This window comes from Protobothrops mucrosquamatus, unplaced genomic scaffold, assembly GCF_001527695.2.
Source record: "Protobothrops mucrosquamatus isolate PMUCROS unplaced genomic scaffold, P.Mucros_1.0 scaffold391, whole genome shotgun sequence".
Lineage (NCBI taxonomy): Eukaryota > Metazoa > Chordata > Lepidosauria > Squamata > Viperidae > Protobothrops > Protobothrops mucrosquamatus.
The window spans coordinates 553,596-564,680 of NW_015386723.1; the positions used below are offsets into that span (position 1 = coordinate 553,596).

The 11,085-nt window shown below is 38.0% G+C and overlaps 1 protein-coding gene across 1 annotated transcript in view; it reads left to right on the top strand.

Moving 5' to 3' along the window:
- NPM1 (nucleophosmin 1) overlaps window positions 1-8,530 on the top strand; it is an 11,574-nt gene extending 3,044 nt beyond the window's left edge. Inside the window, exons 4-11 of the mRNA XM_015815975.2 lie at window positions 2,596-2,689; window positions 2,821-2,918; window positions 3,517-3,599; window positions 4,139-4,193; window positions 5,153-5,251; window positions 6,825-6,944; window positions 7,363-7,437; window positions 8,221-8,530. Of these exons, the coding sequence (XP_015671461.1) occupies window positions 2,596-2,689; window positions 2,821-2,918; window positions 3,517-3,599; window positions 4,139-4,193; window positions 5,153-5,251; window positions 6,825-6,944; window positions 7,363-7,437; window positions 8,221-8,259 (663 nt within the window). The 3' untranslated portion in view covers window positions 8,260-8,530. The remainder of the gene's footprint in view (window positions 1-2,595; window positions 2,690-2,820; window positions 2,919-3,516; window positions 3,600-4,138; window positions 4,194-5,152; window positions 5,252-6,824; window positions 6,945-7,362; window positions 7,438-8,220) is intronic.
- Window positions 8,531-11,085: the final 2,555 nt, after the last annotated feature.

Sequence of the window (11,085 nt, forward strand, 5' to 3'; positions counted from 1 at the left end):
TCAGGGTGGCTTACAGCCATTTAAAACAGGTACATAATACAAAAATACTAAATTTAAAATGTAATTAAAATAAAATATTAATTATTGGCCTTTTTGTTAAAATTATATTAAAACCAAATTAAGATAACCCTTAGGCCAGACCTGCTAGCTTAAATAGCCATGTCTTGAGGGCGCGGCGGAAGGAGGGGAGATCCGGAATTTGTGATGACACACAGCAATCTTACCATCTACATAAAGAATGGCCATTAAAATGGGTGACTTTTAAGAGCCATAACCTAACAGATCACACATATCCAATAAAACCACTCCCAGGAATGCAGTTGCCCTAAAAATATGGAGTCACCTGAACAGAATCGGAACAGGCTATGCCCGGAACAAGGCAGAGCTCTTTCATTGGAGAATGGCTGAGAGCCAGCAATGCAATAATACATATAGTTCAAGAAATCTCAGGAAATTTCAAGGCACCTAGGATGATCTCATCTCAATCACACTAGAAGCAGTTAGACGGTTCTCATTGTGACTATATGATATATTATGGTAATTTTATTATGGCTTTATCTTAATATTTTATTTTGCATATTGTATTGTCCACATGCCATATATGCATACATATATATATTTGCTGATTATTTATTTAACTTACATTGGTACATCACTGATTGCATAACCTCTGTAGATGCCATACACTAAATAGATTACAACTCCTGCCTCAAAGTTAGTAATTCAGAAATAATTTCAGTTCTTTCTAGTTTATATTGGAAATGTTACTTTGTTACATTCAAACCTCTGTTGGTAAAGATATTGGATTCCAATATTTAAGCAGGAATAACTAACTATAGAAGCTACAGCTTTAAAATTATTTTCTTCAGCAGAGCCCGTGAACAAAGTCAGATTCTTCTCATGTCAATAAATATTGATGAGTATCTTTTTTATCTAATGAACAAGTACATAGCAGAGTTACATATCTGGCAAGCTCTACCACCAGTGCTCAGCAAATGAAGGCAGTGTAGTATTGATATTAAGCATAGAGTTTGAATCCTCAAGATGTAAGCACTATGCATATCAAGCTCAATTAAAGCAACATATGCTTTGCAGTTCACAAAATATGATTGGGAAGACTTACATAAATGTACAGAGAACTGGGCAGAAATATATATTTGCGTTTAAGGTACTAAAAGTCTAGCAAAATTAGGTCCTTCATGTCATGAATTGAAAGTGATTGATAATTGGTTCTCTACATCCCATTGAGTTCTAGTTGTTATTGAAAGGCAAACAATTATGGGCGCTATTCATAGGTTTTGATTGAGTTGTGACATTTGAGTAGTTCAGCAGTATGACTATACGCTTAAATGACTGCTGTTCTGCATTTTCCTGTTCTGTCAATACTGGGTGAAAGAGCCAGGTTTGGAAAAAGCTTGAAACTGTTTGGGGAAAAAACCCTCCATTTTTACAACCCTGTAATTTGACTCGAAAGGATCTTTTATGGCAAACTTGTTTTACTCCAGTTTGATAAAAACTTTTATTTTCTGTGTGCTTGGTTTGAATAGTGCAATACAAATATTTTTGAGTACATTTTTGTGTTTAAAATGAAACTGTTAGGTAATGCATGCAGTCTAAGGAACAAAAGCTTGGGGACCAGGGATCATATTCTAAAGTAAGGATGCTGATACTGAGAATACCATTCTCTGGATTTCAACCTTCTGATAATTAGATAGGAGAGCCCCTAGAGCAGGGGTGTCAAACTCAATTTCACTGAGGGCCGCATCAGCATTGTGGTTGCCCTGAGGGGGGCAGGTGGGTGTGGCCAGAGTGGGTGCAGCCTAATGGGTGGGCATGGATGGAGTGGGTGTGGCCAGTTCTACTTCATTCGCATCAAGGGTGCCTATGGGGGGCCTGGGCAAGAGTGGGACAGATCTGAGGGTCTCTGGCAGAAGAGGGTGGGACGGGGCAAGTGCCAAGGCATGGTCCACTGGGGCAAGTGCCAAGATGGCCATCACAACATTGTACATTGGCTTCCGGCTGGCCTGGGCCAGGGCCAAGGCAGCAGGGGCCATTCCCTCACTGTTTCCAGGATGGCTTCGCGGGCCGCATCCGGCCCCCCGGCCTTGTATTTGATATGTCTGCCCTAGAGCACCCTTCCCTGCTAGGCCATATAGGGTGGGAAGATGCAACCTGGAGAAAACAGTATCAAAGGAACAAGTTTGTGGAGTAAGTAATCCCCAGCACCTTGAATTTTATCCAGAACCCTTCTGGTAGTCCATGAAACACATATGTTATTCTCTGAACAGACTAGGGTGCCAAGTAGGTAGCTGCATTTTGGGTCTCGGCACCCTCAAGGGCAACTATACGGAGTTAGTGTGTTTTGCATTTCTTTCCCTTTCTTGGGAAAAAATATCCCTTTTTGTCTTTCCCTAGTTAGCTAGCTTAACTTTGAGCAAAGGATCCTTTTTTGGATTGCAGTCTTTAGTTTTATTTGAAAAATAATAGCAACCTCTTTCAGCCTGGTTTGGTTTGAGTTCTAGTTAATGATGTCTCTGCCTGTCACTGTTTCCCCCCCCCCCCCATTTCAACAGAACTTTCTATTTTTCTTTTAAGGTTTCATTAGGTGGCTTTGAAATTACACCTCCAGTAATTCTGAGATTGAAAAGTGGTTTGGGGCCTGTTTATGTCAGTGGACAACACCTTGTAGGTATGAACTTTTATAATCTGTGTTTTAATTTTGGGTTGTTACTTCCATTCAGTTTGCTAAAATAAATTTAGTTACACTTTCGTCTTTGTAGTTGGAAAATATTGTCTGTTTTACTCTGTCTTCTGTAATAGCTTTAGAGGAAGAACCAGAATCTGAAGATGAAGAGGATAAACTACAGCAAAATATGGCAAAAAGACCTGCAGGTGTGACATTAGCTAAAGTTCCCTTGGTAAGCATCTAATGGAATGTGTTTTTTTGACCTGCAGGATATTAGGAATACAGGTAGTCCTTGACTTAACTATAATTGAGCCCAAAATTTCTGTTAAGTGACATATCTGTTAACTGTATTTTATCCCATTTTATGATTTTTCTTGCCACAGTTGTTAAAGTGAATCACTGTAGTTGTTAAGTGAATCTGGCTTCCTAATTGACATTGTCAGAGTTGTAAAAGGCAATCACATGACCCCGGGACACTGCACCATCATAAACATTAGTCAGTTGTCAAGCATCTGAATGTAAATCACATGACCATGGGGATGCTGCAGTGAATAAACTATTGTAAGTTGAGGACTACCTGTATGCCTGTGCTGTAAATTTACCCACAAATTTAGTTCGTAGAAGAAAATACTTTTTGCGAATCAACCTTATGAATAAAACTGAATTTTCTGAATACACCTGCTTCTAGTACTGTGAAATGTGAAAGAAACAGATTAACAATGTTTGTAATTTGATTGACATCCTGAATAGTTTTTAATTTATTTTTATTCATAAAATTAGTACTGAAGATGGTATGCATGTTCCCCTAAATTACATTTGTTCTTTCAAAGAAAAAAGCAAGGCTGGCAGGCAAGGATGATGACGATGAAGATGATGATGATGATGATGACGACGACGATGACGATGAAGAAGAGTATGTTGCATTTCAGTAATCTGTTGTGTTTAAATAAATAGCCTGGGCAGGAAATAACAACTGAAAGACATTTCTCTAGAGTTGTTAAATATGTTTTGGGTATATATTTTAGAGACTATATAATTTTTTAAAATAGTGCCTCTGTTACATACCTGAATTTTATCTTTGGTTAAATAATGGGTGGAAGTATGACTTTATCAGAGAGTCTAATTTTTAATGCACTTAATATTAAGGAAATCGTCACACAACTAGGCCTTTTGTGAAACTTCCATTAGACTAGGATACTACATTCTTTCGTTCCTATTAATTTGTTTTTTTTTAGCTTGTTTCAGTTGGGATAGGGGTCAAAGAGGTCAAGATGGTGGGCAAAGCTATGAGATCAAGAGTTGCCACTCTTAATACACACAAAGAAAAGGGACAGCTGTATCTTAGTTCCCTCACTTACCCCCTACTTGATCCAATGTAAAATTGGTTATGGAATATCAAATTTATTAGATAATAGGCTTTAGGAATTTACATGAACTGAATTTTGATTGTAGTGATGATGAAGACGAGGACGAAGATGATGAGGCAGATAAGACTCCACAGAAAAAAGTAAGTTATTTTTACTCAAAGTGCTTCATTCTGAGATGAAAGTAGACTTAAGATATACATAACAGATTGAGTTAAAAGGATTCAAAGGAGATGAATGTTTCCTGTGTTGAATATTTTTATTTTAAAAACATTTTGAGTGGACAGCCTGCATCATTGCAGTCTCAACATTTTATGCACTTTGTTACTTTTAACTCGGAAATTGGGATTCTGTAGTCCATATGCAAAGCATTATTTTCCTGTCTTCTCCCTGCTATCCTCTGTACCAGTGGACCCAGTTAAGAGTAGCTTTTTTGTTTCTTCTTTTCCCAGAAAATACATATGCTTTTTCTGTTTCATGCCTTCCCACATTACATTGCTTATTGAATGGTAAGGTACTACTCTGAACAGATTCCAGCAAACTTATGGAAGTCAATATTGATACCATTCAGCTGGCACAGTGGGATATTTCTTTTTATCTTTTTCCTATATGCTTGACTTTCTGTGAAGGAAAACTGCTCCTGGCTGCACTTAAAAAGAGCTTAAAAAAGATGTGGACTGGAAGAACAATTTGTGAATTGTGAGGAAGAAAGAGGAAAGTGTTTCTCTTGTCAGGTCTTAAAAGGTTTTCTTTTAAGGATCAGATAGAAACACCTTCCTATTTCTATTACAAGTTGAAAAGTGAAAAAGGATGGCAACTGTTTAAAGAAGTGCCTGGAATAAATTCTAAAAGAATGCTTTCGAGTTAAGAAATGTAAAGTAAATTTTCCTGCACTTGGTTCAATTAATAGTTCATTGCAGAGTGAAATAATTATAAATGTTTCTGGAGGCAGCATGACTAGGTGGAGCTGTGAACAGTGAACATGGACAATAGCATAGGCTGTTGTAAGTTGTAGTGCAAAATGCATGGTAAATAATAGTTGGTTTAGTCTCTTTCTTGAGTGTCTATATTAAAATGAGGCTGCTAACATTTATTCTTTTAGCCTGCCAGAGATTCTTTTGTGAAGAAAACACCAAAATCAAAACAGAATGGAAAAGATTCTAAATTGGCAACACCAAAGTTGACAACATCCAAATTGAAAGTGAGTATACGGATTAATTTTCATCATTGGCTATTATAAATTAGGAAAATTGGAAGTTGTGCTAATCTAGGTTTCTAATATCTGATTGAATTATAATACTAGTATATGATAGGCGTTAAAATAATAATGTATTGATGAATTGCCAAGTGGATAGTTACACAGCTTTTTCATGCAAACCTTTGAGGGATTAATCTATAGTGCAGAGACTTTTAAGTTACACCCTAAACCAGGGGTCCCGAACCTCTGGGCCGTGGACCAGTGGGTGAGCGAGCAAAGCTTTATCTGGCATGTGTGGGATCTAGGTTGCAGATGAAACCATTCCCCACCTCCCGGCCCAGTCCGTGGAAAAATTGTCTTCCATAAAACCGGTCCATGGTGCCAGAAAGGTTGGGGACCGCTGCCCTAAATGTTCATTCTGAGGCAGAAAAGATATCCCCTTCAGAACAAATGTTATTAGTTGTAAACTACTTAGTATTTGATAAATGCCTCTCATCCCTCCACAGGGAAAACATCTTAAAAAAAAAACAATGCTCAAGAGATTCTCTCCCTGTCAGTTGTCACAAAATAAAAGCTAATAGTTGGAAGAAGTACAGGTAGACCTTGCTTAATAGCTGCCCTGTTTTAACAACTGTTCAAAACTTATAATGGTGCTGAAAAGGAGACTATGACTGATTCTCACAGCATCCCTGAAGTCACATGATCACCATTTGCATATTTTGTAGGTGGTTTCCGACAAGCAGAGTCAGTGAAGAAGCTAGCAGTAAAATCACACGTCATAGTCATGTGATGTCTTGCTTAATGACTGGGTGTTTTGCTTAGTGATGGTTTAGTGTGGTTAAATGACAATGGAAGAGATGCAAATCTGGCATGGCCACGTGTTTTGCTTAACCACCATGTTGCTTAGCATCAGTTGCCAATCCCAATTGTGATAATTAATGAACTGGCTGAAACAGCACAGACGTTCGAATAAATGAAAGTAGAATGAGGTGCAAAGGCAAAGAGTTCTGAGTGTCTGTGTCCTTGTACAATCATCTGCAGTCTTGGCTCCCAAAGAATGAACACATCATCCATTATCTTTGCAGAAGTCAACGGAAGAAGCAATATATTCTATACTGTGGATAAAATAATCAGTGAAAAAGTGACAATGACATGCTAAATAGTATTGGATATTATTTGCGATGAATTTTTTACATCCATCTACTAAAGCCAAGTTAAAAAAATTTTAAAGACATGTTTACAGATATAAAAGAAACATTTACTGGAAAGTTAGAAGTATGTACTTGAAATGTCTTTTTAAAAAAATACATTCCATTATGTAAAACTACTGAAGTTAAGTAAGCATTGCTCGCTGATATTTGACCAGATAGCATAGTGGATCAAGATTTTTTCCTTATCTTTCATATGCCTGGTTTTTCCTTCCTCATTAATATAATCTGAGGCTTACATTTAGGATACCATGATAGAACCTGGGCATCAATCATAATCTCATCAATAGAATATAGTTATATATTGTTGATCATCACTTTTCTTGTTCTATTGTTGAGAGATTTTAAACCTAGTTGGTATGTTTCAGGTACAAGAATCCCCAAAAGAAAAGGCACCAGTGACTCCCAAATCACCAAGGCCTGTAAAATCACCAAAACAATTCTCTATAGAGGAGATAAAAGCAAAAATGCAGACAATTATGGAAAAGGTAAATTTTATCACACTGAATAGCTGTGGCCACTGAGATAAAGAGTATGTGTGTGTTTTAATGTAGAAAACTTGGTTTTTCAAGTTTTTCAAGTGGTGAACATACAAGTCTTATGGTTTTAGTTTTTGTATTTTTACAGCTTTTCCTTTGTGCGTTCTTCAAGGCACGTAGCATTAATTGTTGTTTGGTGAAAGAATTAGATTTTCCCTCCTGCCAATTGTAATTTTTACTCACAGTCTCCATTTAATGTATTTTACCATGTGATTTGCAATTTTATGTGTCTTTGTTGAGAATTCCAAGATTTCTCTAGGGCATTTCATGTGAATCAGTTCTATCTTAAATTAACTTATTTGTAGCGTGAACTATAGATTTTGTAGTTCATTGTTTTAATGTTGTATTTGTCTGTTTCTTTCAATAGGGAAGTAATCTTCCTAAGTTAGAAGCCAAGTTTGCAAATTATATTAAGAGTTGTTACAAGGCAGAAGACCCGAAGGTAATGGAATTAATTATGTCTTGATAAAATCACTTAAATTAACAGAATTGGGTTATTTCTTCCAGTCATTACAAGAAAAACCAGAACTGGATGTTTTTCTGATGGTGATTATGGAGAATGTTAACATTTTTCTGTGTTTAAGGGGTGGCCATTGAGCCCTTTCACTAACAATAAGGTGCTTCAATGCCATTTTTGACCAAATAAAATGCTTTTGCATTGAGCATTGCCTGATGTATTTGCCTGTCCTTTAGTGCCTATTTCTAGATCAAAACTATTTTGTAGCTTTAAGCTTTTTCCCCCTCCAACGTCAAACAGCATGTGAGAAAACATAGTAGATAGTGGTGATATTAGTGCCAGGAACAAATTGATTGGGTTAGAGCTGTAAATCTTAAATTTTGTGATCCAAATTTCTGAAAGAATGTTTTCCTTTCCCCCAGCAATTCAGTCCTGTTAAGAGAATTTGTGATGAAGAATAAAAGTGTGGTTGCTTAAAAGGGCCTTTACTATGCTTTGTAAAATGTAAATGGGAAAATACATTGAATAATTTTAATCATTGTGATCTGAGTGGGGCATTTAGTAAATGTTTTTAAATTTGTTACACCTTGAAATTCCTGCATGTGCATCTTGTTTTAAACCTGGAACTGTTATATTCCGTACCCATAAATATTTTTGAAGGCATTATATCCATTAAATAATTTGTTTATTCACAAGTTTTATGATGTTGTAAGGTTACAAATACAGCATATGACTTAGATAAAGCTAACTTCCTTGTTGTATTTCTAGGTGATTCAAGAGCTCTGGCAGTGGAGGCAGTCTTTGTAAGCAAGAAGTCAAATGGTTCGTTTTTAAACGATGGTTCTGTGTGTTTAACCATTAATACCTGACTGAAGCTTTCTCTCCAGAGTCTGATTAATATCGTCCATGTTATTTTGGCAAGAATGTATGGTCCACAATGCCTGTTCAGTTTTTTAATACCAAGATTCCATCCTTTTCATTTAAAATATGTATGGAACATTTTGATAATGCATAGTAGTGGTGATCAGGGAAGGGGAAGACTAAATGTAAATGTGAAAATAAAAATTTAGTATTTTAAGTCTTTTTGCTGCTGCTTTGTTATGGGAAGAGAACAATCCTGTATGAATTGCCCCACAGTCACACGAACTGGATCACTTACATTTGCCCAAGGACCCGTGTGTGTGCTGTGCAGCTTCTTGCAGATGCTCACTTTTCCAGCAACCCATTCAGATAGTAATGCTTTTCAGAATGTATAATTCCTGCTTTTTTTTTTTTTTTTGCAAGTTATGGCAGTGCACACAACACATATGAAGTTAGATTGTGTTCCTACACCACTGGTCTGAGCTTTTTTTAATCTTTTGGATGTCACTTGCGTGCATTTTTTCCCCTTTGGTTTGACCTACAGTCAGTTCTGTCTGGCCTCACATTAGGGACATGCATAAAGGAGAATATTTATTTTTCACATTTTTCAACTATCCATCTCCCTCAGAAGGGAGTCTTGGTGTAAACATGCTTTGTTCAGTGCATTAAAACGAGTGAATGAAATCTGGATCATTTTAAGTTTTCCTGGTTTGGTCTGAGACAAATCCAGAGGAGCCTTTAGGGCCAAAAAAATCAAGACCAAGGGCACCTTGCCCTTTTCTTCTTCCCCCATCACAACTGTACTGGCTTGGTTGCGGATCTTTCTGTGCCCACCCAGCAAGCTCCTAATCCAGCCTCAGCCTGTGCAGTGCCAACTTTCTCTTGCTACTTCATCCTTAGAAATTCTGGGTGACGGAGCTAGTCAGTCTGAAACCAGCTTGCCTTATAAGATGGTAGTTGGGGGGAGTGATGGGAATCAGGAATTTGCAGTGCATTAAACAATCTTGTACGCCTGAATAAAAAGGATAAAAGGAGTGCTGGAGCTTGTGTTTCAAGTCCGTGTGTAGGCAATGAACGTGTGCTTTAAGGTTTGCAACCATCTGAGTACTGAAAGGCGTGTTAAATGTTTTGCATAGCTCTACTTCATACGTTTGTGTCACAGCTGTTTCATTGGCTTATGAGAAAAATGCTTATAAAGAAACCAAACCAGATTGATGCAACAAAAAGCTTTTATTTTCTTTGTTCTACATATACAAACCATAGTGATCACTGTGCCTCTTGCTAAAGAACTGCAAGAGTCTGGACCTAATCAAGGCCACACATTATATGTTGGATTTATTAGATAATAGAAAGCAAAAGGGATATCAATATAACCCTTGCCCTGGAATGCTTTTGATAAAACTATTGGAATGATATTCTACTTTTTATACTGGTGGAACCCTATTCTTTTAGATAATGCACTTGCTCTGAGGGAAACTCGTTTCTGTTATCTCTCCATTCGTAGGTTGGGTATTTTCCTCACAGACATTTCATTACCAAGCTAGGTAACATCACATTATACTGTTGTTTGTGTTACCTAGTTTGGTAATGAAATGTCTGAGAAAACCAAGCGCAAAGAGCACCAAAGATCCCACATTCACAGTATAGGTCAACAGCCACACTCAAATCAGTTTCAACTGAACACTGAGGCACCACCAGTTCTTTAGATGCATGGAGACCCAGTAAATTTAAAATAACAGCAAAATTTTGCTTATAACATATTTACTCTTTCTCACATGCACACACATACTCATCCACACCCACCTCAACTAGGCTAGTAGGTACTATTATTTATTTAGCGTGTGTTAGGGAAATCTACATATGCTAGACACAATACAGTCCTGGCAGCCTAGAATTCTAGTTCATTCTGTTACTTGCCTATCCTTAGTGCACCACAGAGGGTGAACCAGCTTTACACCAGCTGACTAGTGGTGCTTAGGTTGCTGGCTCTTCCAGGATCCTGGCTTTGCCTCACCCCGCCTCATGTCACGATGCCTTGGGTCTAGGCCAAAGAAACACAGCTAGGCTTTTCCCACTAAAGTGGTACCCATTTATCTATTGCAACATTGCATGTTTTCAAACTGCTGCATGGGCAGGAGCTAGGGATCGAGCAACAGGTGCTCATTCCATCTCACAGCGCCGGGCTCAAACTGCCAGAGTACAGTCCGTTTCTGGCCAGCAGTTCCAGTGTCAGTAAACTTCTAGGCCACCGCATCCCCAGCTAGTAGGTAGGGGGACGGAAGCCACCAAGTCTGGATCTAAAGACTCAAAATGTGGGTGGGCTTCAGGGCCCTCCTTATTCCCCAAAGTCCTTACTTTATTGATCCTCAAGTCTGGCAGCTACTCTTGCTTTGTTGATTTTCAAGTCTGGTAGCTGTGGATGGGATTTGGGGAGAGATTTTCCATGTCTTAGGCCCAACTTTTGTCTGGTTTAGGAGACATTTTTTCTTTGTTTTCTTAATGACTTAGTTCCTTCTTATCTATCTCCCTTATCTTTCTCCCAAAAGGGTCTTTTAGACAAGATTCTTGGTTTTTGTCCACCCTGTTTATGTGCCTGGTTCATTTTAGATATGGCAGCTTCAGGCTAGTCCAGGGGTAGGCAACTTTGGCTCTTTTATGACTCGTGGACTTCAACTCCCAGAATTCCTGAGCCAGCATGGCTGGCTTAGGAATTCTGGGAGTTGAAGTCCAGGAGTCATAAAAGAGCCAAGGTTGCCTACCCCTGGGGCTAGT